Genomic DNA, 27990 nt, shown 5'->3' on the forward strand with positions numbered 1-27990 from the left:
ACATAAGATGTAAGAATGGCAATAAGCATAAATACTAATGGATTCTGCATGTAAAAGTATATCATAATAACTTATTACAAACCATAGCTAAAGATAAACATTTATAACATTTAAAATAAATGAACTTAGCTTTGGTAGAACTGAACTCAGTTAAGCGTTTTTCCAGAAGTAGCTTTTGATCCAGGGTCAATCTGAGACATCTTGCAATATGTAATAGAAAAAACAACATATAAAGCAAAATTGATCAAATTCCTTAAATAACAGTTTCAGGAATGTGAAAAAAATGCCAATGAACAAGCTTCTAGCAACCAGAAGCAATAAACAATGAGACTTAAATAATGTGGAGACAAAAATGACGCCCATATTTTTTAGCGCCAAAAAAGACGCCCACACTATTTGGCGCCTAAATGCTTTAGCGCCAAAAATGACGCCACATCCGGTAACGCCGACATCTTTGGTGCAAAAAAACGTCAAAAAAATGACACACATACAAACAACTTCCGGTGACAAGTATGACGCCGGAAATGACTAAGAAATTTTTTGCGCCAAAAAAGTCTGCGCCAAGAATGACGCAATAAAATGAAGCATTTTCAGCCCCCGCGAGCCTAACAACCCACAGGAAAAAAAGTCAAATTTTAAAGGTAAGAAAAATTTAATATTGAAATGCATTATCCCAAATAATGAAACTGACTGTCTGAAATAAGGAATATTGAACATCCTGAGTCAAGGCAAATAAATGTTTGAATACATATATTTAGAACTTTATATAAAAGTGCCCAACCATAGCTTAGAGTGTCACAGAAAATAAGACTTACTTACCCCAGGACACTCATCTACATATAGTAGAAAGCCAAACCAGTACTGAAACGAGAATCAGTAGAGGTAATGGTATATTTGTCTACTGAGTTAGTTGTATCTGTAGGATTCACATTGTTGGGAATATTAACTTTTATACATACACATGTAAACATATTTATGTTAGTGAATTCTTCATGTTTCAAAAAACATTTGTTAAAGGGACGTACAACTGCAAAAACAAAATGTTCTAATGTGTCAGAGCATTTTATTATTTCACTGATGCTTTCATATAAACTGGAAACCTCCAAAGCAGCAATACACTAGTGGGAACAAGCTGAACAAAAATTGGGTTTAGTATCCCTTTAAGGGTCTGTACAATACACTCAACTACTAGATAATTAAGATTAGATAAATGTGAGCCAGGATCAACACAAACCCTAGCACCCAGGGTCAATAAAGTGTGTAATTTCCAAATGTTTAAAAGCGGTAGTAATGTGTGATATAATTTAATATTCAGATATAAAGAAACGCTATACAGTATTCTTGATCTTTACTAGTTAGGTCAGATACCAAAGAGGGTCTACTTACAGAATAGGTCGTGATTGGAAATCTTCTTGATTCATCCTCTCTGATTGGCGAATTTTCAAAATTTCTGTATAGCTGAGATTCTGAAGTCTACATTTGAACTGATCCAAAGAGCTTGGCTTATTTGTGAGTGCCCTCATTATTTGTTCTTTTACCACTTGCATTACCTGTTCAAAAACATAAACAAGACATCAACCATGGTGAGAACCTGAGAGAATTTTAGTAACATTATTAATTATATTGCATATCTTTAAAGGGAGCACTAAAAACAATTAAAGGGACAGTCTATACCTTAGTCATCTTAAAGTCTTACCTTAGATTAAGCTGCAAATAGCCTACTGCACCTTTTCTATATCATGCAGCAGGAATAGTAAAAAAGTTATTTTAAAATTAATATTATTTCTGACCACTTTGAAATGGCTGCCAAACTCTGCTCACTGATGACATCACAATCTGGGCTGTACATGGCGTCCAATCACAAAAGGCTCACTAGTTGGATTTAACAGACTGTCAATACTATTCAGCAGAGTGCCTAGATGCAGCCCAGATCGTGATGTCATTGGTCGGCGGAGCTTGGCAGCCATTTTAAAGTGGCCAGAAACAATATTCATTTTAAAATAACTTTTTTACTGTTCCTGCTGCATGATATAGAAAGAGGTGCAGGAGGCTATTTGCAGCTTAATCTAAGGTAAGACTTTAAGATGACTAAGGTGTAGACTGTCCCTTTAATATGGAAAGTATTGACGTTATTTCCTGCCTCCATCTATTCATGGGAGCAGCCATGTTACAATCTATTGGACCCATAATTGGAGAAGGGTGCAAGCGTTTACTATATATATATAAATATATAGTGTTTAATATCCCTTTAATGTGCCTAGTCATTTAAGAAGAATACAACATTTAAATAAGTGTTCCATGGCAAGTTAAAGATATATTCTTAAGCACAAATAAAAAGCTCTAATTTCTTATGTTATTTTTCCACTAGCGCCACTTTGATGGGGTCAAGCACTCAGCTAACCACTTGGGAGCCACAACACACTGGTGTTCTTAAAGGGGCACTAACACTAAATACAATTCATGCCCCTCCCTCTAATCATGGGTGCTGCCATTATAGAACAAATTGGAGCATTTTAATTTTTGCATTAGAATCTTCCTTTATGTTACAAGAGACAGAATAAACAACAAGAAAAAGTAATGAAAGATGATGGGAAAAGAGAGGGGATCAAATGGGAAAGGAAAAAAACATAATCTAGTAACAGACATACATTTTGTACTTTATACACAAAGAATGCAAAATCAACTAAACCTGCAGAGCTATAAAAGAATGAGGGATTACACTTTATAGATATTGAAACTTCTAGGATCAGAGCAAATAAATATGTAAAATGTTTGTGATATAAACCAAACGAAGTTTAAATTAAAAATGTTATATTTATAGTTGCTCCTGGATGCATTTCCCTATTTATGTAGTATTTAGCGAAGAAAAAAAAATGATATACTGTATTTATATATATATATGTGTGTGTGTATGTAAGGAGATATATATATATATATATATACACACACACATACATGCAAGCATACAGCACCGTAATACCAGACAATTCTCCTTTGAACAAGGAACATGGCAGGCCCAGACATTCCTTTTGCTTTCATTGGGCTTTGTCAGTGAGGTGCAGCCATATTCCTCTAAGCACATTGGGCAAGAAGTCCACGTTTGGTTTCTTCCATCACCAACAGGGAGACTTCCCCAGGGTCAAATCACAAACACATACAGAAAGCGTGCTCACAGGAACGAACAACAGCTCAATAAGTGTTTAGCTTGTTCTATGGCAATTTACCACCTGGGAGCAGCCTTTTTTTTATCCCAGTAATGCTTTTCCCAGAGAAAAACTTTCCTCAAGTCTATCAATCTGATCCAGTTTTTCAAGGTCAGCCCAACCCTGAAATACCACACAAACCCTCTCTGAACAAGGAACATGGTAACCCAAGACGATTTTTTCAGCCTTTCTGTATGAGTATATATATGTGTGTATGTATATATGTTGCGGGTAAAGTCCGAAATTGGGTAATCCTAGCATTACCCGGTTAAACCTGACATTATCCAAGTGGCTGTGGGTAAAGCCCAACGTAACATGAAAATTCTTCTCAAAGTGCATTGATTCACCGCCTCCCTTGTAAACCCCATTCCCCAAGGTTCACTTGGGGTGGATGCCAGAGGATCGGTGGGGTGCCCCCCTTGAATCCCCCAGGCGGAGGCAAAAATAAATAAATAGTGTAGATGGGGGAATTACATTACTTTAGGCTTTACCCAGAGCCGCTTGGGTAATGTCCGGATTACCCGGATTTTGGACTTTACCCGTAACATATACTGTATATATAAAAAAACAAAATATATCACTCACTGGACTGTATTAATATAAAGATATTTATTACTTCATCTCGAAATACTATGATGTTGTCGGGCTATACACCCCTTCTTCAGGGGCCTCCAAAATGTCACAGTATTTTGAGATGACGAATAATAACAATCTTTATGTATTAATCAGTCTAATGAGAGCTGTATGCTTTGTTTTCTTATTGCTTGCTTACATTCATCCTGAAAAGATGGCGTTTGTAAACATACACAAATAACTAACAAACTCTTAATACAGACAGAATCCTTGTCAAGAAAAACTGTTAGCCTTTTAAATTAAAGGGACAGTTAACACCAGAATTTGTGTTGTTTTAAAAGATAGATAATCCCTTAAAGGGCCATAATACCCAAATGTTTAAACACTTGAAAGTGATGCAGCATAGCTGTAAAAAGCTGATTAGAAAATATCACCTGAACATCTCTATGTAAAAAAGAAAGATATTTTACCTCAAAAGTTCCTCAGTAGCCACCTCCCATTGTAAAGGATTTCTAAGCAGCATTTTTGTGTGTTTGTCCTGGGACATCTGAAGGGACTAGCATCGTGCACTCTCATATTATTTCACCAATCAGGTAAAGGAAGCTTACTATGAAATCTCATGAGAGTTAAGTCAAATCTCATGAGATCACAGTAAGAGTTCATGACCTCAGCACTGCTGATGCTGATTGGCTGCTGTTCATTTCTTCATTTTTTTTAATTTTTTTACCTGCAGCTGGGAGCAGCTGAGTATAACTTTTTACACAGAACTTACTCTGCTGAGCTGAGGAGATTGTGAGGTAAAATATCTTCCTTTTTTACATAGAGATGCTCAGGTGATATTTTCCTGTCAGCTTTTTACAGTTATACTGCATCAGTTTCAAGTGATTTAGCATATGAGTATTATGTCCCTTTAATTACCCATTCCCCAGTTTTGCATAACCAACACAGTTATAATAATACAGGTCTTACCTCTGTAATTACCTTGTATCTAAAGCCTCTGTAAACTGCCCCCTAATTTCAGTCTTTTTGACAGACTTGCAGTTTAGCCAATCAGTGCTTACTCCTCGGTAAATTCACAAGCATGAGCTCAATGATATCTATATGAAACACATGAACTAATGCCCTCTAGTGGGGAAAATGGTCAAAATGCATTTAGATTAGAGGCAACCTTCAAGTTCTAAGAAATTAGCATATGAAAATCCTAGGTTTAGCTTTCAACTAAGAATACAAAGAGAACAAAGCACAAATTGTGATAAAAGTAAATTGGAAAGTTGTTTAAAATTACATGCTCTATGTGAATCATGAAAGTTTTTTTTGGACTTGACTGTCCCTTTAAAAACTACATTTTATTAAATGAATACAATCAATGTAAATTGAGAGGAAAAGAAAATTAAGACATCATTACAATCCTGTGATAATGGTTTGCCAAGATGCCCCCATGAGTCAATATAAAAAGAAACTGTGATATATTAGACAATATAATTTGATTTTCTGCTTCTTGTAAGTCAGGAAATGGTGCATTAGTATGAGGAAGTAGTTGGTAAAACTCAGTTAACATATAAGGTAAGAGAGAAATAGAGTGTGTGCATGTGTATAACATACAAGAGGGTAAGGAAAAGCTCCCCAGGCCAGTTATTATAAAGGTACTATTTTAATAAATGTATTCTTTAATATACAAATAAAGATTTAAATTAACTAAGCTAACAGACCAGCTAGAAGTATGCCTTTACCACTTAATTGTTAGCATTAAAGGGATATGAAACCCAAACTTTTTCTTTCATGATTCAGATAGAGCATGCAATTGTAAGCAAATTTCTAATTGACTCCTATTATCAATTTTCTTTGTTCTCTTGGTATCTTTATTTGAAAAGCAGGCATGTAAGCTTAGGAGTGGGCAATATTTGGTTTAGCGCATGCTGACTGGTGTCTAAATATAGCTACCAGTTAGCAAGCACTACCCAGGGGTCTGAACTAAAAATGGGCCAGCTCCTAAGCTTACATTCCTGCTTTTAAAATAAAAGTAGCACTTTCCCATGGATCCTGTTAAGAGACAATAAAGATCCTTTCTTTTAATTTTTGAGGCTGGAATCTATTTAAGCCTTTTTAGCAACCCTGCGCTGAGCTGATTTTGCGCTTTTTTTACTGCTAACATTTAAACACCATTGTAAGTCATATTTCCTAGATTGACCCTCAAATAAGATCTTTTTTTTCCAGTGCAGATTCAGAATATACAACTTTTATATTTATATTTCATTACTAAAGGTAACATTACAAGTGGAGTGATAAATATAGCTATTGTGATGTAATGTGCACTGGTATTACAAGTTGACAGCAATGTGAGCGCGCTTCCATAGGTTGCAATAGAAGCCTTGTTCTGATGCCATCATACACGGCACAGAACTGAAGCGTAAGCGTAAGCGAAGCGGCACAGCGATGACAGCAAATTGTAAATATATATGCATATGACTATATACATATACTGTATATTGGTGTATATATACACATATTAACACATAAATATATATGTATATAAGCATATACATATATATTTACAAGAAACACACAGTTCCCATAGACCACAATGTAAAGGCACCCCACACAGCCAACTTTAAGACCCTAAAAACAGCTTTTTGCAGTTATTTTATTAAAATAAAGAAGCTGAAATCTATTTTTTTTTTTTTTTTTTAAATATATGAAACTTGATTTTGGGGGCATTTGGGATCTGATCTCTGGTTAAAGGGTTAGTAAACACCAAAAATGTTATTGTTTAAAAAGATAGATAATCCCTTTATTTTCCATTCCCCAGTTTTGCATAACCAACACTGTTATAGAAATATACTTTTTACCTCTGTAATTACCTTGTTTCTAAGCTTCTGCTGACTGCCTCCTTATCTCAGATCTTTTGACAGACTTGCATTTCAGGCACAATGTAATTTATATGAAACACATGAACTAAGCCCTCTAGCTGTGAAAAACTGTCAAATGCATTCAGATAAGGGGCGGCCTTCAAGAAAGCTTAGAAATTAGCATATGAGCCTACCTAGGTTTAGCTTTCATCTAAGAATACCAAGAGAATAAAGCAAATTTGATGATAAAATTAAATTAAAAAGTTGTTTAAAATTACATGCCCTATCTGAATCGTGAAAGTTTAATTTGGTCTTTGCTATCCCTTTAATTTTATAAGCGCTTATTGCTACCGCAAGCTCGTGGTAGCAATAACCAGCTACTTGTAATCATCGTGCTCCCGTAAACTGATAAATTAGCGCTCTATTTGTAATCTAGCCCTAAATTGTTATCAGTTGTATTTAAAGTTATATGATGGTTCCATATGGGCTATGTTTTTTTTTTTAATACAAACAAGAGGGGCCAGAATGGAAATAAAAGACCATTTTTGTTTTGCCAGGTGATCGCTGTCACGCAGTGATCACCTGGCAATACAGACAAAATGTACATATTTATTTTACAATGGGACTTGTCCACTATAATATAAACTTTATTCTGGGTCTAAACACATTTTCATATTATGTATTCCTAGAGCTATAGTTAAGTAAAAAACTTTTGACATTTTTTTATGGGGGGTCTTGGTACTTTACAAGACCCATGCCATTTGAAAGAGCAGGTGATTCTCTTTCAAATGAGTGGTCTTGATAATCTGTAGTTGGTAAGGGAGCTGAGATTGAGGGGTTGTAATAACTTCCCGCCCATGCAGCTCCCTCACCAGCTATAATAGTCCGCCCCTTTGTGACATCATCATACTTGCGGAGACATCACTGGTACTCCCATTGGTGGCTTGAGATTGCCACCCACTAGTCTACCAGCGATCCCCGGCCTGTAGAGCGGTGGATCACTGAAAACAGTTCCTGATCGTCGATCCCCCTGCCTGACGAGGATACTTCGTCCTGCGCACACAGGCCGTGATCGAATCGGTTAATGACCGTTTAATATAAATACTGATTAGAGGGGGAGACTACTTATTTTCACATACTCTTTCGTTTTTTTTTTTAAATACCGTAAGCAAGGGCAGCTATAGCTTATCAGTGTAGCATGAAAATGTGAAGATTTTATTAATGAAATCAGTTTTACAATGTTGTATGTAGACATTATGAAGATCCAAGGGGGAAATACAAATATTCTACTAAGAAAGGAAAATATTAAATTATTTTTTTTAAAAATCACTATCAGGTACCCTCAGGGATAGCCAACCTACAGTGACGCTGAGTGCAATAGACAACGCTTTTTCCTCTAATGTAAAATGATCTGCTATGACAAACTGTATAAACTATCTTATTAGTTAATTTAATCTATGGTCAGCTAGCATTAAATTATTTCCCTAGCATCTGACAGTGCCCTCTGGCAAAATATAGTCTAAATAAAATCAATGGACTGTATTAAATCTTAGAATATTCGATTTACATATGAAGTAGGAGTCATGTTCAGTAGCAAAGATTATGAATTTGTAAGCGGATTTTTATTTTGAGATGGAATAATCATATAAAAAAATTATTTTTCTAAACAGTTACAGAATATTCGAATATTCTTTTAATTAAAAAAGCTTTATGGAATAAACATTTTCATACTACTGATCATGTCTTTTACTATGTTTTTTTAAAGGGACATTAAACTCAAAACTTAATTCCCTATACAATGTTTAAAAGACCATTAAATACAGTAGGATTGCATAATCAACAACTGCATATTAGAAAGACAATGTAATAGCACTTACTCAGAATTTTAAATAAGCAGATTTTTTTCTGACAAATGTTTCTTCAATATGTCAGCCCCCTGTATCTGTGACAACCATCAGCCAATCACAGACTCATATGTATACAATGTGAACTTTTCCACATGCTCAGTAGGGGCTGGTACCTCAGAACGTGTACAGATAAACTGACGGCACAATTTGATAATGGAATTAAAGTGGAGAGTCTCTTAAAACTATATGTTCTGTTCGAATCACAAGAAAAAAACTTTAAATATCCATAATGTACAGTGATTGGCTTAGGAGCTTCTTTATATCTGTCCCTAATTGGCCAAAGCAAAGGAAGATAAGAAACGTTCAAGGGGCTTTTCAAAGGGGTGTGTCCAGGCCCTGCAAATCATTGCATATTTATCTAACTAAATGTAACTTTTTAAAAAGTTTTAATATATTTATTTTGCATGCAGATTTTGCAATGCAGTAAATAGTTTTGGAATATATAAATATTAATTAAATGTAATGTTGTTTTAAGCTTAAAATTGACTTCCCCAAAAATTTTCAATTACTTAATTGTAATGAACTTTCATAATTTATTTTCTAGCAAACCAGAAAAAAATAATTAATGAAGCACACTGGGATAAAACGCTGCACACTTTAATGGTGACCCATATAGTTAACACAGGTGTGTTTAGCAAAGTAACCTCTCCATGGAAACAGACGTGTTTCATGCATGAGCACATGGGCTGCATCAGAGAAAATGTATAATTTATTTTGCCCTCTTTTCCTTATTATTTTTGTTGTTGTTTCTCAATGACAGAGAAAATCTAACCCCCACCCCCAATATTCTACACATTAATTTATTAACAAGTACAGGGGCTCATTTAACCCTTTCGTGCCGGGGTTAACTTGTCTACATCGGAACAACTGTTCCGATGTAAACAAATTGAAATCTCGCGATTATGCAAGTGATCACGAGATTTCAATGATGGGATTGCGTCAGGAAGGCGTCCCTATAATGCTAGGCACGCCGTCCAGACCACAATCCAATCAGGGAAGCACCAGTGGCTTCAGGAAAGCCAAGCGGTTAGGACGTTGTATTTTGTCCTTCGGCGCTAAATCCCAGCAAAATTCGGACGAAATACAACGTCCTAACGGCGTTAAAGGGTTAAATATGTAGCTAACTGTTGATCAGATAAACATATTTAAGGTGTAATATAAAATCTGGTAACAAAAAAAAAATAAAATGGTAAAGTTAGAAATGTAAATGTTTTCGAAACATATTTTGAATGTAAATATTTGAATGTTAAATTGCTGATATAGATTATGTATATATGTAAAATGACTAACGCCACTTTAGGGCTGGCAGGAGACTTTCAAGGTATCTATCTTGAATGCCTTACTAAGTAATTAGTAAGCAATTAGCTGAATCATCAGCTACAGGTGATAACCTCATCAGGGAAATGATTGTGCAGTAAACGCTGCTGTTTGCAAGCCACAGCTAGAAGAACACTAAAACCTTGCTTTGATACGATTTAAAAACTCCATGGGACCTTTAAATCCTGCAGCGCTTTGCATTGTAAAACCTTCTAGCACTGTATAGATTAAGATAATCTCTAAGGGCCAAGTTTGTTTTAATAACTATGAATAAAACATTTCAAGGAGGAGAGATGATTATCTACATATTCAGGTGACATTAAGGATTAGCTATTCCATGATTCAAATTATACAAAGTACAGTACAGAGTAATAAAAATAAAAAAGTAATTTAATAGTGTCTCAAAATATACATCCGCTTTGTCCTTTTAAGATCGCTGTGTAAGCATTAGGTGCTAGGCGCTACATTTGTTGCTTGAACGCATTTTCTAACATGATTGATTTCTAAGTTTTGTGTGTTTTCTGCAATACAGTAAAAGTATTACAAAATGGATGTTGCTGGCATAAAAAAGGACGGCTATTCAAGACAGATGGCATGAGACACGTGCTAAATATTAATGAGATTTTATGGCATATTTAGGTTTGTAGAATATGTTCTCCAGCTGTTCAATGTTAAATATAAAGTATATTTTATGATATATTCAAACATCTTTTTAAAATGCTTTGACGTTTAAACACAGCATTAAGCCTAGTTGGTTATTCTTTTGAATTTTTAAAGTGACTTTGTGTTCTATTATGCATATAAAAGAGTGTAGCGTAAACATGGAGGAATTAGTTCTGGACTGAAAAGTGTAAAACCTGTTTATATTTGAACCAATATAGCAGTTGTGTACTGCCTACAAAATGCTCCCAAGGGTTCCATAGGTTGAAAGAGGCACTCCTTAACCCTTTGAGTGCTAAGTACTTTCCCACCTGGGTGATAAGCTGTTTTAAGGCTTTTTATTTTATTTTATTTTTTTAAAATATTTTTTTAAGTTTTTAATTTTTTTTCCCAGATCCCCAAGACTTACACTGTTGGAAAGGCGATTACCTTTCAAACGGTGGGTCTAGGGGGTCTGTAGCTGCTTAGATGCCTGAGATACAGGCTTCTAAGCAGCATGCCCCCTTTTCCTATACTTAATATTGTCATTTTGTTAATAAAGTTGCACAGTGACATCATCACATCATTGCTCGTGACGTCACCACGGAAAACGTGAAGCCCTGGAAATACCTGTCACTATACAGGCTTGATCGCCGGGGTAGGAGCGGGTGGGAGCCCCCAGATCTCCCTCAAGGTGGGAGAGTGCTAGCGACAGCTCTGAGCCGTCGTTAGCACCAGAGTGGGAAACTCTGCAACGGCTCAGAGCCATCGTTAGCACTCAAGGGGTTAAAGGGACATTCCACCCAAAATTCGAATCCACATGGATACATTTCAGTTTTGAATAGAAGCATTTATGTAATATACATGTATTAGCAAAAATCCTTCTAATAAAAGCTATAGCTGTTTTAAAAGCATTTTTAAGTATGCATCGTGCACCAGCATTTTAAAAACAACACTTGCTCGGAGAGCCTAAGGTGATGACTCAATTTGTTAATTGCTGACATGATATAAGCTCCACTGGTGCTCTGAACAGCTGTAATATTTAAAATACTGGTGCACTGAGGATATCTAGCTATGCTTCACATGCACGTGACTAAAACAGTGATTAATTTTATTAGAATTATTTTTTGCTAATACATGTATATTGCAACTATGTTTCTATTCAAAGATGTAATTCATCTATGTGCATTTCAATTTTGACCGGAATGTCCCTTTAATGTCTGGCAAGAAAATGTTGTTTTAGTCAGGACAGGAACATTCATTTTAAGAGAAAAATTATATAAATGTGTTTATCAACAGGTGCAATATTGGAAGGAAAACAGCTCACAATTATGTTGTCAATTTCATATACTTGGAATTAATAATTTATGCAAAATAAATGTTTATTTTAAAGCTGGACTCTACCGTCATGCAATAATTTTGGCATTAAAGGGACATTACACACTTCTTATTTTTTATCAAAAAAATTGTGCTTTGTCTCACCCCTCTTAGAGAGATCAAAATTGCTGAAAATCAAGTAGCTGGTTTAGGCAACTTGCAGCATTATGGAAGCTTAGGGTACAGATTTTGATTTGTATAGTCTTTAGGGTGCCTGAGACAAAAAAAAAGGGTGTGCAATGTCCCTTTGAGAACACTGAGCACCAATTTACTTGTCAATGTGTTTCAATATTTTAAACATAGGAGACTAAAGGGGTGGAGTCTCTTTTTGGAGGAGGAGTCAGGAGAGTGCAAGGGAGAAGTCAGTATAGTCTTGGTTGCAGTTTAGGTAATCTGAACAGGATATGTGAGTTCTGCCTAGTGTTTCCAAGTTTGCTCAAGGAAAACCTGTCACAGGAGCTTCTGTAATTATAATAGGAAGCAATTCTAATGTAATGGAGGTTAGTAGCATCTTTGCTAACTATGTAATTCTGTGCTTTGCTGCTTTCTATGCCTGGCATCATAGATAATACTGGAATACCAAGCATTCTGAAGCTGGACGGGGAAGAAAAAAAAAATGATTTAAACCTCTGGAAATATTACTCTAAAACAGTATCTGTACATAATGAAATAGTCTTATCATGTGTAATTTTGCCTGTACAATTCTTTCACTCTTTCAGTAGATCTGAACATTTCTGTAGAAGGCAGCGTTTCTTTGAATCTTTAAACATGACTAAAACAAAGATTAAATTTGTGTGGCAGGTATTTTATTACAGCGTTAAGGATCAGAGGAAGTGAAAGCAGGACTCAATTAATGTGCCTTCTTCCATCTTCATTTAAGAGGTTACTACGTTATCCACTATTATAATATAAAAAGAAGCTAATAAACATTATTAAATTCAGAACGAACTGTTGTTAAAGGGATATGGTAATTAAAAATAAAACGCTCTAATTAGCTAAACACATAAGTAATGTCCTACTAACAAGCTGCATACACACATACTGTAGCTGCCAATCAAAATGATGCGTCTTGCTTGGCCGCAGTACTTGACTACATATTTAACCCTTTCACAGGGGTTAAACACAAAGTGCCAGATTATGAGTGAAGCACAAATTAACACTTCAGCTCAAGCGCTAATTGCGCAAGAAGTAAGCTTTTTGCGCTTGTCGGGTTGCACTCATATTACGAGTTAAAAGTAAACTGTTTTCGTTCTTGCGCTAACCCGACAAGCCCAAAAAGCCGAAGTTAGAATATTGCGTGCAAGTTCATGTAATTCCCCCATAAAAGTCTCCTGCGCAAACCGGATTGCATATTCTCATTTGCAGTAAATATGAATATTTCACAATCCAATGTTCTTAAAAAAACAGAATATGTTCTATTTATTCCTAAATAAATATTTCTACATATATTTGATTTTTTTCCCTAACACCTGAGATCTTATAACTTTTTTTGTGCAATATTTCTTTTTAATAATTCTTATTAGACAGTGTAACTATGAGGGTAACTATACTTTGTAATGTATTTTTGACGTGTTTTTTTAAACTTTTATGTTTTGCGAAACAGTTAACAAGAGCTCTGAAGTTGCGTTAATCATTTGAGCATAAATCATGATTGCGCTAAAGCGATCGTGTCTACTTTTAACTCGTAATACCAGCGGTAAGCCTGATGAGCACAAACCTCTGTGATAAACCCCTTATCGCTTTTGCATAAACATTTGCGCTCCATTTGTAATCTGGCCCATAATTAGCAAGGCAAGGACCATTTGAGTAATAGTAAAATGCTGTAAAAAATGCATTGTAGAACTGTTTTACTTTATTTTGAAGTCAAATTAATTGAAAAATGTCCAATCAGCATGTTATTTCAAAGGAGATTCTATGAGGCTGTGTGTTGCGGGGGCTATGGATCAACATTTTAGAAGCCTTAAAGAAACAGTCTAGTCAAAAATAAACTTTCATGATACAGACAGGGCATGCAATTTTAAACAACTTTCCAATTTACTTTTATCATCAAATTTGCTTTGTTCTCTTGGTATTATTTCTTGAAAGCTTAACCTAGGTAGGCTCATATTTTAATTTCTAAGCCCTTGAAGTCCACCTCTTATCTCAGTACATTTTGACAAGTTTTTCACAGCTAGACATAGCTATTTCATGTGTGCTATACAGACAATATGCTCACTCCCGTGGACTTATTTATGAGTCAGCACTGATTGGCTTAAATGCAAGTCTGTCAAAAGAACTGAAATAAGGGGGCAGTCTGCAGAGGCTTAGATACAAGGTAATCACAGAGGTAAAAAGAATATTAAATGGATAGTCTAGTCAAAATTAAACTTTCATGATTCAGATAGAGCATGTAATTTTAAGCAACTTTCTAATTTACTCCTAATACAGAACCTGGCCACCAGGAGGAGGCAAAGACACCCCAGAAAAAGGCTTAAAGGGACACTGAACCCAAATGTTTTCTTTCATGATTCAGATGGAGCATGCAATTTTAAGCAACTTTCTAATTTACTCCTATTATCAACTTTTCTTTATTCTCATGCTATCTTTATTTGAAAAGTAAAAATGTAAATTTAGAAGCCGGCCCATTTTTAGTTCACAACCTGGGTTGTTCTTGCTGATTGGCTGACATTTAGCCACCACCAATTAACAAGTGCTGTCCAGGTCTGAACCAAAAATTGTCTGGCTCCTTAGCTTAAATGCCTTATTTTTCAAATAAAGATAGAAAAGAACAAAGACAAATTGATAATGGGAGTAATAGAAAGTTGCTTAAAATGTTATGCTCTATCTGAATCATGAAAGAAAAAAAATTGGGTTTAGTATTCCTTTAAATACCTCCCCCACTTCCCTCATATCCCAGTCATTCTGCCAAGGGAACAAGGAACAAACAGTAGGAGAAATATCAGGGTATAAATGGTGCCAGCAGAACAACACAAAATTTAGGAGAATACCTACGGGGGCCGTGGACTCTCCTCATACAGAAGGAAAGGAAATTATCTGGTAAGCATAATTTATGTTTTCCTTCTTAATATGAGGAGTCTCCACGGCTTTATTCCTTACTTGTGGGAAACCTATACCCAAGCTCCAGAGGACACTGAATGAACAGGAGGGCAAAAAAGAATGCGCACCACAGCCTGCAAAACCTTTCTCCCAAAAGCTGCTTCAGCCGAAGCAAAACCGCCCTACAAATCTAATCCATAGAGGCCTCATTTTTGAAGGCCTAAAAGGAAGCCACTGCTCTAGTTGAACAAGCCTTAATCCTCTGAGGAGGCTTATGTCCCGCTCTCATAAGCTAAGCGAATAATGCTCCTCAACCAAAAAGATAAGGAAGTGGACAAGGCCTTCTGCCCCCCACGCTTCCAAGAATAGACAACAAACAAAGAAGAAGTCTGTCTAAACTCCTTTGTAGCCTGAAGATGGAACTTCAAGGCCTGAACCACATCCAAATTATGAAGTAGCCGTCCATTTCAAGTAGAAGGATTAGGGCACAAGGAAGGAACCACAATCTCCTGATTGATGTTGCGATCTGAAATGACCTTAGGAAGAAAACCAAACCCAGTATGAAGAACAGCCTTATCAGCATGAAAAACTAGGTAAGGAGGCTCACATTGCAAGGCCGCTATTTCAGAGACTCTGTGTGCCGAAGCAATAGTCAGTAGAAAAAGAACCTTCCAAGACAGTAATTTAATGTCAACTACATGCAAAGGCTCAAATGGAGCCTTCTGCAAAACTTTAGGAACAATATTTAACCTCTAAGGCATTAGATCTAAACACAGGATTGATTCTAGTCAGAGTCTGAACAAAAGACTGAACATCTGGAAGCTCAGCGAGCCTCTTGTGCAGTAAAACAGATAGGACCGAAATCTGTCCCTTAAGAGAGCTAGCAGAAAGGCCCTTCTATATCCCATCCTTAAGAAAGGAAAGAATCCTGGAAACCCTGACCTTATGCCAGGGGAATCCACACTCTTCACACCAGAATAAGTAGGTCCTCCACACCTTATGATAGATTTGATGAGTAAACGACTTACGAGCTTGCATGAGAGTATCAATATCAAAAAACCTCTCTTGGCTAGGACTAAGCGTTTAATCTCGACGCAGTCAGCCTCAGAGAATCTAGATTTTGATGAACAAAAGGACCTTGTTCCAGGAGATCCCTGCGACAAGGTAACTTCCATGGAGGAGACATCCCCACTAGATCTGCGAACCACATACTTTGCGGCCACTATGAAGCAATCAGTATCACTTATAAGGAACTACTCCATATCTTCTGACACTTCTCTGCCAACCTCCTGTGACAAAAGGCAAAGAATGACTGGGATATGATGAAAGTGGGGGAGGTATTTAAGCCTTTGGCTGGGGTGTCTGACTCCTCCTGGTGGCCAGGTTCTGTATTCCCACAAGTAAGGAATGAAGCAGTGGACTCTCCTCATATTAAGAAGGAAATCACACATTTTTAGTTTTGCTTTTCCTGGGTACCACAAAAACAAGTGCAGAAGGCTGCAAGTGGCCCATGGGCTGCCAGTTGGACATCCCTGACTGTATACAATTTCTCTGAACTGAGAAATGTTGTCACAGTAAATACAGCAATACTGTCCAAAGAAGTGGAAAAAAACTTACTGAAATACTAAACCAAGACAGCTTTAAATTAATGCAATGTTACTCCAGTCTTCTTAAAAAAAAAAAAAAAAGTCCATTCATTATCAGAGAAAAAAAAAGTGTGAGACAGGTAGTGTTGCTGATAGGTAGAATTAATAATACAGGGTATTGCAGGTGGTGTGAATTGTATGCTCTGAATAATTGGACAGCTGATAAGAATTGCCTCATTCTTACGGTCTCTCTTCACGTCACAATACATAATATGAAGGCATAGGAAGGTTAGGAGTGGGAGAAGGGAGAGATAGCACCAATTTGACGTAGGAGACTAATTGTGCCTATATAATGGGAACACTGCCTACACAGATTCCTACAGAAAAATAGAACAAAAAAAAAGGGGGGGGGGAAAAAGAAAAGAGAAAAAGGATGCTCGTTTGTAACAACAAATGCAAAAGGTAGCGTTTTGCATTTTCTGCTGCAACAAACGAAACACAAGATTTGAGGGGGAGGGTGTTACTGTCAGATCCTTTGATGCGCTCTAGGCAATGATTTGGAGAAATGACAATTCTCATTGAAATGCTCAAAAGACTTCTAAATATATGTTTATTTCTAGCAGTACTTTGCATGCTCATCTATTGTTTGCAGTGTACAGTATTGTTATGGAGCATTCCATTGGTTATACAATACAATCATGCTGTTTTTAAACCATATCAGGGCTCAAAATAGAATTTTACCATGTGCTTTATTCTGCATACAGACCATGGTTACCTGAGCTTAAAGGCACATTCTAATGCATAATAATATGCTCTAATAACAGCATATTATTTTAGCAATAGTGTGCCTTCAAAACTTGTGATTAACTTCTACAAAGGGATTAAACATGTAGTTAAAGGGATAGTATACAACACATTTTCATATAACTGCATGTTATATACACTAATAAAGAGGAATATGTAGAGATACTGATCTAAAAAATAATATAAAAAAACATTTATGCAAAGAAAAATCTTTAATGTCCACCTAAGGAGCTGCAACACATTTCCCCTCCTGAGCAAGACAAGACTGGTGATTGGCAGCTACATGCATATGTTGCTCCTAATTGGCTAATGAGTCTTATCCTGCTTCAGGAGCAGTAATTTGCAGGGTTTTAGCTATATGCTTAACCCTTTTGTGGAGATTAAACACATAGAGCCAGATTATGAGTATAGCTCTAACAGTCATGCGTGAGCAAAAAGCGGTTTATTTCGGATGTTTGCGCGCGTCAGTTTTTTCGCTCATATTACAAGTTGAAAGTAAACTTGATCGCTTGAGCGTAATTGAAGTTGACGCTGGTCAGGATAGTGCTTTCTCAGAGCTCTGGTTAATTGTTTTGCGAAACAAAAAAGTATCACAAAACACATCAAAAATACATTCCAAAGTAAAGTTACATTCAAAATAACACCATCTAATAAATATGATTTTAAAAAATATTGCACAAAAAAAATATAAAGGCTCAAAGCTATGAGGTCTCAGGTGTTAGGAACTTTTATTATCAAATTTCGTTCATTCTTTTTGTGTCCTTTGTTGAAGAAGCAATGCATTTCTGGGAGCTAGTTGAACACATCAGATGAACCAATGACAAAAGCTATATATGTGCAGCCACAAATCAGCAGCTACACTATTACTCCTGTGGCTACCTAGCAAATTAGATAATAGAAGCAAATTGGAAAGTTGTTAAAAATTGCATTTTCTAGCTGAATTAAGAAAGTTTATTCTGGCATTACTGTCCCTTTAACCATTTACCATGGAAAAAAATGCTGTTCAATGGCTGACAGAGACAACTCCTAAAGAAAAAAAGATGGCTTTTTCAACATCCATTTTTCATAAAACTAATAAATTCTGGAAAAGAAAATATATTTTTAGATATAAAAGGAAAAGTCAAACGGCTAGATTTAGAGTTTTGTCGGTAAGGACCCGCGTAGCTAACGCCGGCTTTTTTCTGGCCGCACCATAAAAATAACTCTGGTATTGAGAGTCCACATAAAGGCAGCGTTAGGCTCCAAAAAAGGAGCGTAGAGCTTTTTAAAGCAGCTTCAACTCTCGATACCAGAGTTGCTTACGCAAGCGGCCAGCCTCAAAAACGTGCTTGTGCACGATTCCCCCATAGAAAACAATGGGGCTGTTTGAGCTGAAAAAAAAACCTAACACCTGCAAAAAAGCCGCGTTCAGCTCTTAACGCAGCCCCATTGTTTGCTATGCGGAAACACCTCCTAAGTCTGCACCTAACACCCTAACATGTACCCCGAGTCTAAAAACCCCTAACCTTACACTTATTAACCCCTAATCTGCCGCCCCCGCTATCGCTGACACCTGCATTTTATTTTTAACCCCTAATCTGCCGCTCCGTAAACCGCCGCTACTTACATTATCCTTATGTACCCCTAATCTGCTGCCCCTAACACCGCCGACCCCTATATTATATTTATTAACCCCTAATCTGCCCCCCACGTCGCCGCCAGCTACCTACACTTATTAAGCCCTAATCAGCCGACCGCAAAGCGCCGCCACCTACGTTATCCTTATGTACCCCTAATCTGCTGCCCCTAACACCGCCGACCCCTATATTATATTTATTAACCCCTAATCTGCCCCCCTCAACGTCGCCTCCACCTGCCTACACTTATTAACCCCTAATCTGTCGAGCGGACCGCACCGCTACTATAATAAAGTTATTAACCCCTAATCCGCCTCACTAACCCTATAATAAATAGTATTAACCCCTAATCTGCCCTCCCTAACATCGCCGACACCTAACTTCAATTATTAACCCCTAATCTGCCGACTGGAGCTCACCGCTATTCTAATAAATGTATTAACCCCTAAAGCTAAGTCTAACCCTAACACTAACACCCCCCTAAGTTAAATATAATTTTATTCTAACGAAATAATTTAACTCTTATTAAATAAATTATTCCTATTTAAAGCTAAATACTTACCTGTAAAATAAATCCTAATATAGCTACAATATAAATTATAATTATATTATAGCTATTTTAGGATTAATATTTATTTTACAGGCAACTTTAATAGTTACCTAGTTAAAATAATTACAAAATTACCTGTAAAATAAATACTAACCTAAGTTACAATTAAACCTAACACTATACTATCATTAAATTAATTAAATAAAATACCTACAATTACCTACAATTAAACCTAACACTACACTATCAATAAATAAATTAAATACAATTCCTACAAATAACTACAATGAAATAAACTAACTAAAGTACAAAAAATAAAAAAGAACTAAGTTACAAAAAATAAAAAAATATTTACAAACATAAGAAAAATATTACAACAATTTTAAACTAATTACACCTACTCTAAAGCCCCCTAATAAAATAACAAAGACCCCCAAAATAAAAAATGCCCTACCCTATTCTAAATTATTAAAGTTCAAAGCTCTTTTACCTTACCAGCCCTGAACAGGGCCCTTTGCGGGGCATGCCCCAAGAAGTTCAGCTCTTTTGCCTGTAAAAAAAACATACAATACCCCCCCCCCCCAACATTACAACCCACCGACTGGAGCGGTGAGCTCCAGTCGGCATATTGGCGGTTAGTGTTTGAAGTTAGGTGTCGGCGATGTTAGGGAGGGCAGATTAGGGGTTAATACTATTTATTATAGGGTTAGTTAGGCGGATTAGGGGTTAATAACTTTATTATAGTAGTGGTGCGGTCCGCTCGGTAGATTAGGGGTTAATAAGTGTAGGCAGGTGGAGGCGACATTGAGGGGGGCAGATTAGGGGTTAATAAATATAATATAGGGGTCGGCGGTGTTAGGGGCAGCAGATTAGGGGTACATAGGGATAATGTAGCTGGCGGCGGCGTGCGGACGGCAGATTAGGGGTTAATAAGTGTAGGTAGCTGGCGGCGACGTTGTGGGGGGCAGATTAGGGGTTAATAAATATAATATAGGGGTCGGCGGTGTTAGGGGCAGCAGATTAGGGGTACATAAGTATAACGTAGGTGGCGGTCGGCAGAAAAATTTAATAGAGTGTCGGCGATGTGGGGGGACCTTGGTTTAGGGGTACATAGGTAGTTTATGGGTGTTAGTGTACTTTAGATTACAGTAGTTAAGAGCTTTATAAACCGGCGTTAGCCCAGAAAGCTCTTAACTACTGACTTTTTTCCTGCGGCTTGAGTTTTGTCGTTAGATGTCTAACGCTCACTTCAGACACGACTCTAAATACCGGAGTTAGAAAGATCCCATTGAAAAGATAGGATACGCAATTGACGTAAGGGGATCTGCGGTATGGAAAAGTCGCGGCTGAAAAGTGAGCGTTAGACCCTATTTTGAGTGACTCCAAATACCGGAGGTAGCCTAAAACCAGCGTTAGGAGCCTCTAAACTCCAAATCTAGGCCAAAGTAATTTCTTTCAAAGGCTATTATTTACTAACCCCCCAAAATTCTTCTTGAGCGGTACCGCACCTGAAAGCACTGATGTTTTTAATAAATCATTTTACTCCAAAGTAGCTCTGAAACCAATTCATAAACCAGTAATAGAGCAGTATAGCGATTCATACGCTATTCCACCTACACTACAGTATTATACGCCAGCCCAGAGAGGAAGCAATTATTGTACATGGGCAATTGATACTGATCAGTAACTTCCCAGCTCTGCTAATTTTGCGCTTGCACACACAATATATAATTAACAGGGCATACGGTTCAATTCTTATTGGCCATACCACTCTATGACCAAGTTGAGACCAAAAAATAAAAATGTTTCAGTAGTTGGGCAGCCATATGTAATGGTTGCACTGTCACTTTAGAGTAAAATTATTAACATTGGAGTTTTCTGGTGCAGTAAATACAATAATCCTTTGAAAGAAAGAAAGCTGACTGTTTAAGGAAATACGTGTCCCTTTAAATTTGTTTTTGTGCTTTTTCATATTTTAATTATTGTTTGTTATATGTAGCTTAATGACAAGGGGTGATTTTTTGCTCTGCTGACTATGAAAGGTGATACAGTAGTTCTCTAGAAAGTCAGGACAGCAGCTAATCATTTTTCAAACCATTAAATGCCTTGTGACCTTTATAAGGTTCAAGGCAAAAGTTCATATCTTAGCTAGTCATCCTAGGGCTTATTAGTCCAGACATGTTACAGCAATTCTCAGAACAGCAGACGATTATTGAAAGAGTGCTGCGTTCTTATGTTGAAATTACAGATAATAAACAAAATGCTATATTTACTCTTCACTTAACCCTGTATAATTAGCCCCACTTTGTCTGTCTATTCTGCTGGTTCTTTTAAGTGACTCTATTATTGGCATCTTAAGAAAACCCTTAAGTAAGCATCACTTGTTATTGATGCGCTTTAAGTAAACACTTAGGCTGCATTAAATAAGGTTGACTGGAGTGGGAAAAGAGTTATGATTCTTAAGCAAATAGATTTCTTTATGTATCCCAGAAGCAATCTATAACTCGGGGTCATCTAACATTCATCCTTGAGGGTTGTTGACATCTAAGTACCATAGCCACTAAAACGCAATAGCGTTGAGGAATAAAAAGTAAAAAACTTTATTGTGGCATTATTAAAAACAAGACACCAAGATCTAGTTTTGTGTCATCTAGATTACAAATGGCATAATACTAGATCTTGGTGTCTTGTTTTTAATAATGCCACAATAAAGTTTTTTACTTTTTATTAGTTCCCCACTTCGGCACGCTTTTTTGACTCTGTGATAGACAGTTGATATACTTGCTGGCACTCCATTATTCCTCGATAGTGTTGTGTTTTATTGGGTATTTAGACTTCGGTCTCTTATATGGGACCCGATCAGCGCCACTGGAAGAGGTGAGTACACCAATTAAATTGAATTGGTTAATATGAACGTTATGTACCTTAGCCACTAAAAGGACATCAAACACCTCTTGCTTTGTTGTAAAAACTGTGTTTGTCCTATGCTCCCTAGAGAGGCCAAAGTGCAACTTCTGTAACCAGCAAATCAAATAGCTGGTATGGGCAATTTGCAGGATTTTAAAAAGCAAGAGGACACAATTTTACACAAAAAGGTGTTTAAAATAATGTTCTTTAATTGATCTCCTTAAAGGTACAATCAAACGAAAATGTATTGAATTTAATGAGTTTTCTTTTTTTTGCCTGATTATCCTGTAATATACATTTGAAAATGATATTTTGGTCACGGCCCCCAGAGAGAATTGAGTGCATTCCATGGAATTTAGAACCTTGGTTGCACAGTGAATTCATGATATATGCATAAACCTATGTATATTCCTGATTGGTCACAGTAGAGGAGATCAAGTAAAAACAACACTTAAAGGGACACACAGGTCAAATTAAATGTTCATGATACAGATACAGCATGTAATTTTAAACAACTTTCCAATTAACTTCTATTAAAAAAAATGTGCACAGTCTTTTATATTTACACTTTTTGAGTCACCAGCTCCTACTGAGCATGTGCAAGAACTCACAGACTATACATAGATGCATTTGTGATTGGCTGATTGCTATCACATGGTACAGGGGGAGTGGAAATATACATAACTGAAATTTGTTAGATAAAAAATCTACTAATCATTTGAAATTCAGAGTAAATGCTATTGTATTGTCTTGTATTTGTTGATTATGCAAATCTAATGTGTTTACTGGTCCTTTAAGAAGCTTTCCATGGGGTGTGTCTATAGACTGCAAAACACCACAACATTTACTATCAAAAGGAAAGGTGTGTTTTGTATTTAGATCATTTGTAATTTGGTACCTATGGGGTAAACACCTTTCAATTACAAGACATTTACAACCTTAATTTCTGCTAATAAAGATATTATTAGCTTTGTGGAGAAGGAACAACTCATGTAAACATTTAATTTCAATCCTCCCTACATACTGCATAATGGTCATTTCACTTTTTTAAGCAAGGACCTATATTATTTATTGACACATAAAAAAACAAGTGGGTTGATATGGCTTTATCTAATTTTTATTTTAACTTTAAAACAAGAAACAACGTATTGGGCCTGTATATTGATAGTCGACTATTAAAAGAGACACAAATAATTTAAACAATGTTCAAAGCTTCCTGAAGTCATAACTTTCCCAATTAAAGATGTACAGCTCATCTATAGTAGTTTTAAATGTTTAATGACTTTTCACTTTAAATCCAGAGAGACAATTACACTTTGTGGCCCTTAATTAAAGGGACACTCAAGTCAAAATTAAACTTTCATTATTTAGATAGAGTATGCAATTTTAAACAACTTTCCAATTTACTTTCATTAACAAAATGTGCAGTCTTTTTTCTGAGCATGCGCAAGAATTCACAGAATAAAAGTGTATGCCTTTGTGATGGGCTGATGGCTGTCACATGGTACGTGTATGTATTTGTGATTGACTGATGGCTGTCACATGGTACAGGGGGAGTGGAAATAAACATAACTTAAAATTGTCAGAAAAAAATCTACTACTCATTTGAAGTTCGGACTAAGTGCTATTGCATTATCTTGTTATCTTGCATTTGTTAATTATGCAAATCTATTGTGTTGACTGGTCCTTTAAGTGAAACAAGTTCTCAAGAAACATCCATAAGTAATTTATCAGGTTCTGAACATACTGATCGGTTGCAGGCTCGCTTATTTGAGCCTGCAACTGATATTTATAAAGCAGCGGTTTAAAACTCTGCATCGTAAACCCTCTCGCCAATTGACAGATAAAAATCACCCTGGACTCATTCCACCGGGGTGATTGACAAGCCCTACTCTCACGCAATTAGTTTGTGCGAGGGAAGGGTGGCGGCATTGCATGAGTGTGCGCTCGTTCGATAGTAAATATGGAAAAAAATTGGAGCTGCTTGTAACTTGGATTGCTGTTGTAGCAGTTGCAAGTCAAGGCAGTTTAAAATTTATTTTGGTTAGGAGAGATGGTAAACCTCTCTAAATAGGTGGATTTTCAAAGAGCACCTGAAATGATACAAGAGGTTTTATGGTGCGGGTTAGAGTTGCAGAGGTTATTAAACAAGGTAGGCATTCCTCTGATTGGTTGGAACATTTCATTGGCTCTGTTTTAGTCAGTGAGGAGCTGTTGACCAATCAGGGTCAATGGTATTTCCAAGCAGGCTGCTAATTGATCACATACTTGTATAGGTTTTCTGGCTGTTAACTGAACAGTGTCTTAATAAGAATTTTTAAAAATTATTTTATGACATATTGAGTGAGATAAAAAGCACGATTTATAACCCTTCAGTTTAATAAAACAGACTCCTCGGGAAATAAGAGGTCTAATTTCACTTTGTCTGAGCAAATATCACTGAATATTCTGTTTACATTGGTATGTACTACAGCCCCTGTCCATCAGAGTGGTGCTGAAAATTGCTGAAGTCTCCCTGCTGGAACGGTTCCTTTTCATGATCCAGGAAGGCCAACCTGAATGCAAAAAAGCACTTGCCCTTCCAGTTACTTCTGGCAATTCCCCTCCCATGATTATCTCCAATACTACTTCATGGAATCAAATAATTTAAATTAATAACCATGAGGTTTCTATCACTTTAGAGCAGAAAAGTCCTACTCCTGTAATAACTTTTTATTTTCAATTCTGACGCCCTGATTATAAAATGGTGTATACCTGTAATCTATTCACTATCCTCTTGATCATGTACTCAATGTTGTGGAATGCAGTGGTACAAATATTAAAAACCACAACATCTACGCTAAAAAACTCAATAAAATTATATATACTTTGCTTTAAGAGACAGTAAATCCCTGTAATTACAAGACATTTCTGTTGTGTTGCTATAGAGTAACATAACAGCCAGGTCTTAACATTTTTAAAACAAATTAACTTCCTTTTTGCTGAAATTATTTTCAATAGCTAAACTCAGTACACAGTACACAGACAACAAGGTTAGCCACTGTCATAATGTTAGTAAAAATGCATGGTTTTGTAGTTGTCATCTGATAAAGCCAATTAGTGAGAGACATGTAGCAGAGTTAGCCTTGACAAGTCAGTAGGGGCATTTCAAGTTATAAGAAGTAGAACTTGTTCTATTTTCAGAGCTAAAATACATGAAAAGGGGCAACATAAATAATGAAAGCATATTGTAAAGTTGTTTCATTATGCATTACTAAACATTTTATATAAAATCTCAAGCTGTTTTTTTAACCCCATATAAGAAAAGTCAAAATAAAAATTGTAAAGGTATATTTTTACATGTTTTACTAATTGAACAACTACAGCTCTTAAGCCTATAGGACGTAGCTACTACGTTGCAGGGTACTTTGTCTAGAGTACCCTGTTTACATAGTAGCTACGTCCTAACTTCTGCCTCGGCTCTGACAAAGACAGAAAGCATCTCTCTTCATATGGTAAGGGAGAGCTGGTTGTGATGCCGGTACCATATAAAGTTAGACTGTCAGATCGTTAGACTGTGTCAAGGTCTGTGTCACTGTCTTTAACTATCCCCGCTGTGGTCGTCAGTTGGTGTGGGAGGGTGGCCCAGGAGGATGGGAGGGGGAGAGAGTGGTCCTACACTACAGAAAAAAAAATTGAAGGGAGGAGGAGGGATGAGACACTGCACTATGGGAGAGTGGTGAGGGAGTGGGGCTCACCGTGACAACAGAGGGTTAGAAAGCTGTGTGTGTGTGTGTGTGGGGGGGGGGGGGTTCACACTAAACTACAGAAAGTAAAAAATATATATTTAAAAAGAAAAAAAAAAATCCCTAAACTGCATATGCAGACTGTCTGCCACTACCTAAGATGGTGGTGACCAGTAGGGGATAATGGAGGGAAGAGAGCTGTTTGGGAGGGATCAGGGGGTGGGAAGTGTCAGGTGGAAGGGGTTATCTTTACACTACAGCTAAAACGAACCTTACAAGCTACCTAATTAACCCCTTCAAGGCCAGGAATTTCAGAAGTGTGGTGCGCATGAAATATACAAAAATTGGCCTAGATCAATACCTTGGGTTGTCTACTAAAAATAAAATATATAGTTTTGATAGGTAAATAAAAAAAAAAAAACCTAAGCGATAGCAAAAATGCTAAAAATTCTCTGCTCTTTTGGGCAACTTTTTACTCTGAAATTCCTGGTCCTTAAAATGATGGTAAACTGTATTATTATTGAAAGTTTGCAAATGTTTGTTGTCATGTTGCATAAACAAACCACCTTAAAATTTTTATAAATATTTTTTTTCTTTTACCATATATTTTTCTTCTTTTATTTTCCTATTTTGTCAATCAATTTTTTGAATCTATGAAGTTGTTTTAAAGTAAAGGTCACTTTAGATGAATTGGTGCCCGGTTTTTAATAATCCTATTAAAAACAAGGGCACTTTAATTAATCAAAATTGACATTTCACTTGTTTTCTTCACAGCTGCTCCAGCGATTCCCGCGGCCGTCCAAAGCCTCTTCATACGTCAGAAATGACGAATACGGCTTCCTCCAATCACGGCTTCCCCCCCGGGGGAATCATGGCCTGAGGCAACACCGTGTTTGGAGGAAGCTAGATTCGTCATTTTGGACCCGCGAAGAGGGTGTTTTCAACAGGCGGAGGAAGTGCTGCAGCGTCTGTCAGGATTAAAAGGTAAGTATTTGAAAAAAACGAGTGAAATGACAATTTTGATGAATTAAAGTGCCCTTGTTTTTAATAGGTTTATTAAAAACCGGGCACCGATTCATCAAAACTGACCTTCACTTTAAAAACAACTTCATATATTCATGCCTTTTTTTTTTAAATGAACATTTTATAATATTTCAACACAAAGAATATTTTAAGAAAATTTATTTCAGCATACTTCACCACCACTTTAAAGGGTTTATAAGATTTATAGGAGTTAACAATCTGAGTTAGAATATCAAACTTCAGCACAGAAGTTAAAAGCATTTGAAAAATTCAACATAGAATTGTATTGTAAACATTATTGCTTTATATTCTTGTAGCATTACAAATGTATTTGTTCCCCACCCCTGTCATTTACATTTAAACACAGTGTTACAAACTAATGTTTTGCATTGCCCCTTGATCAAGTACTCAGCACTAGACGCACAAAAATTTGTTTGTGAAACGATTAACGAATTTGAATAATTTAAGGGGTCAATCACAATGCATTTGAAAAACTTATAAATACCTAACAGACAAATATGAAAACAATTATTTGCTCATTTTGTTTCCCCTATTAATTTTATCTATTTTTTTTAAGGTAATTTTAGATAAAATAAGTTCAAATTTCTTGTTCAGCACTAAGGTACTTTCAAAATAAACTCTAGTAAGTTTTGCTTTAACATAATATAAAACAATTCTCATGAAAAATTGCAAGGTATATTTTTAAATGAAATATTCAGGATTAAGAGGGGCTGGCAATCTGATTTGGAATATCAAACTTCGGCACATAGTATTAATGCATTCAAAAGATAAAAGCATTTGAAAAACAGAAAATTGTTTATTTAAATTAAAACTAAAGTGGGTAAGTACAGAAAAAAAATATTTATTTTATATAATATATA

At 36.3% G+C, this 27990-nt stretch overlaps 1 protein-coding gene across 1 annotated transcript in view; it reads right to left on the bottom strand.

Moving 5' to 3' along the window:
* The window catches only part of ELMO1 (engulfment and cell motility 1), a 1021083-nt gene that overhangs the window by 177027 nt on the left and 816066 nt on the right, over window positions 1-27990 (bottom strand). Inside the window, exon 18 of the mRNA XM_053714416.1 lies at window positions 1387-1550. Within this exon, the coding sequence (XP_053570391.1) occupies window positions 1387-1550 (164 nt within the window). The remainder of the gene's footprint in view (window positions 1-1386; window positions 1551-27990) is intronic.

Source organism: Bombina bombina, chromosome 5 (genome assembly GCF_027579735.1).
Source record: "Bombina bombina isolate aBomBom1 chromosome 5, aBomBom1.pri, whole genome shotgun sequence".
NCBI classification, from domain to species: domain Eukaryota; kingdom Metazoa; phylum Chordata; class Amphibia; order Anura; family Bombinatoridae; genus Bombina; species Bombina bombina.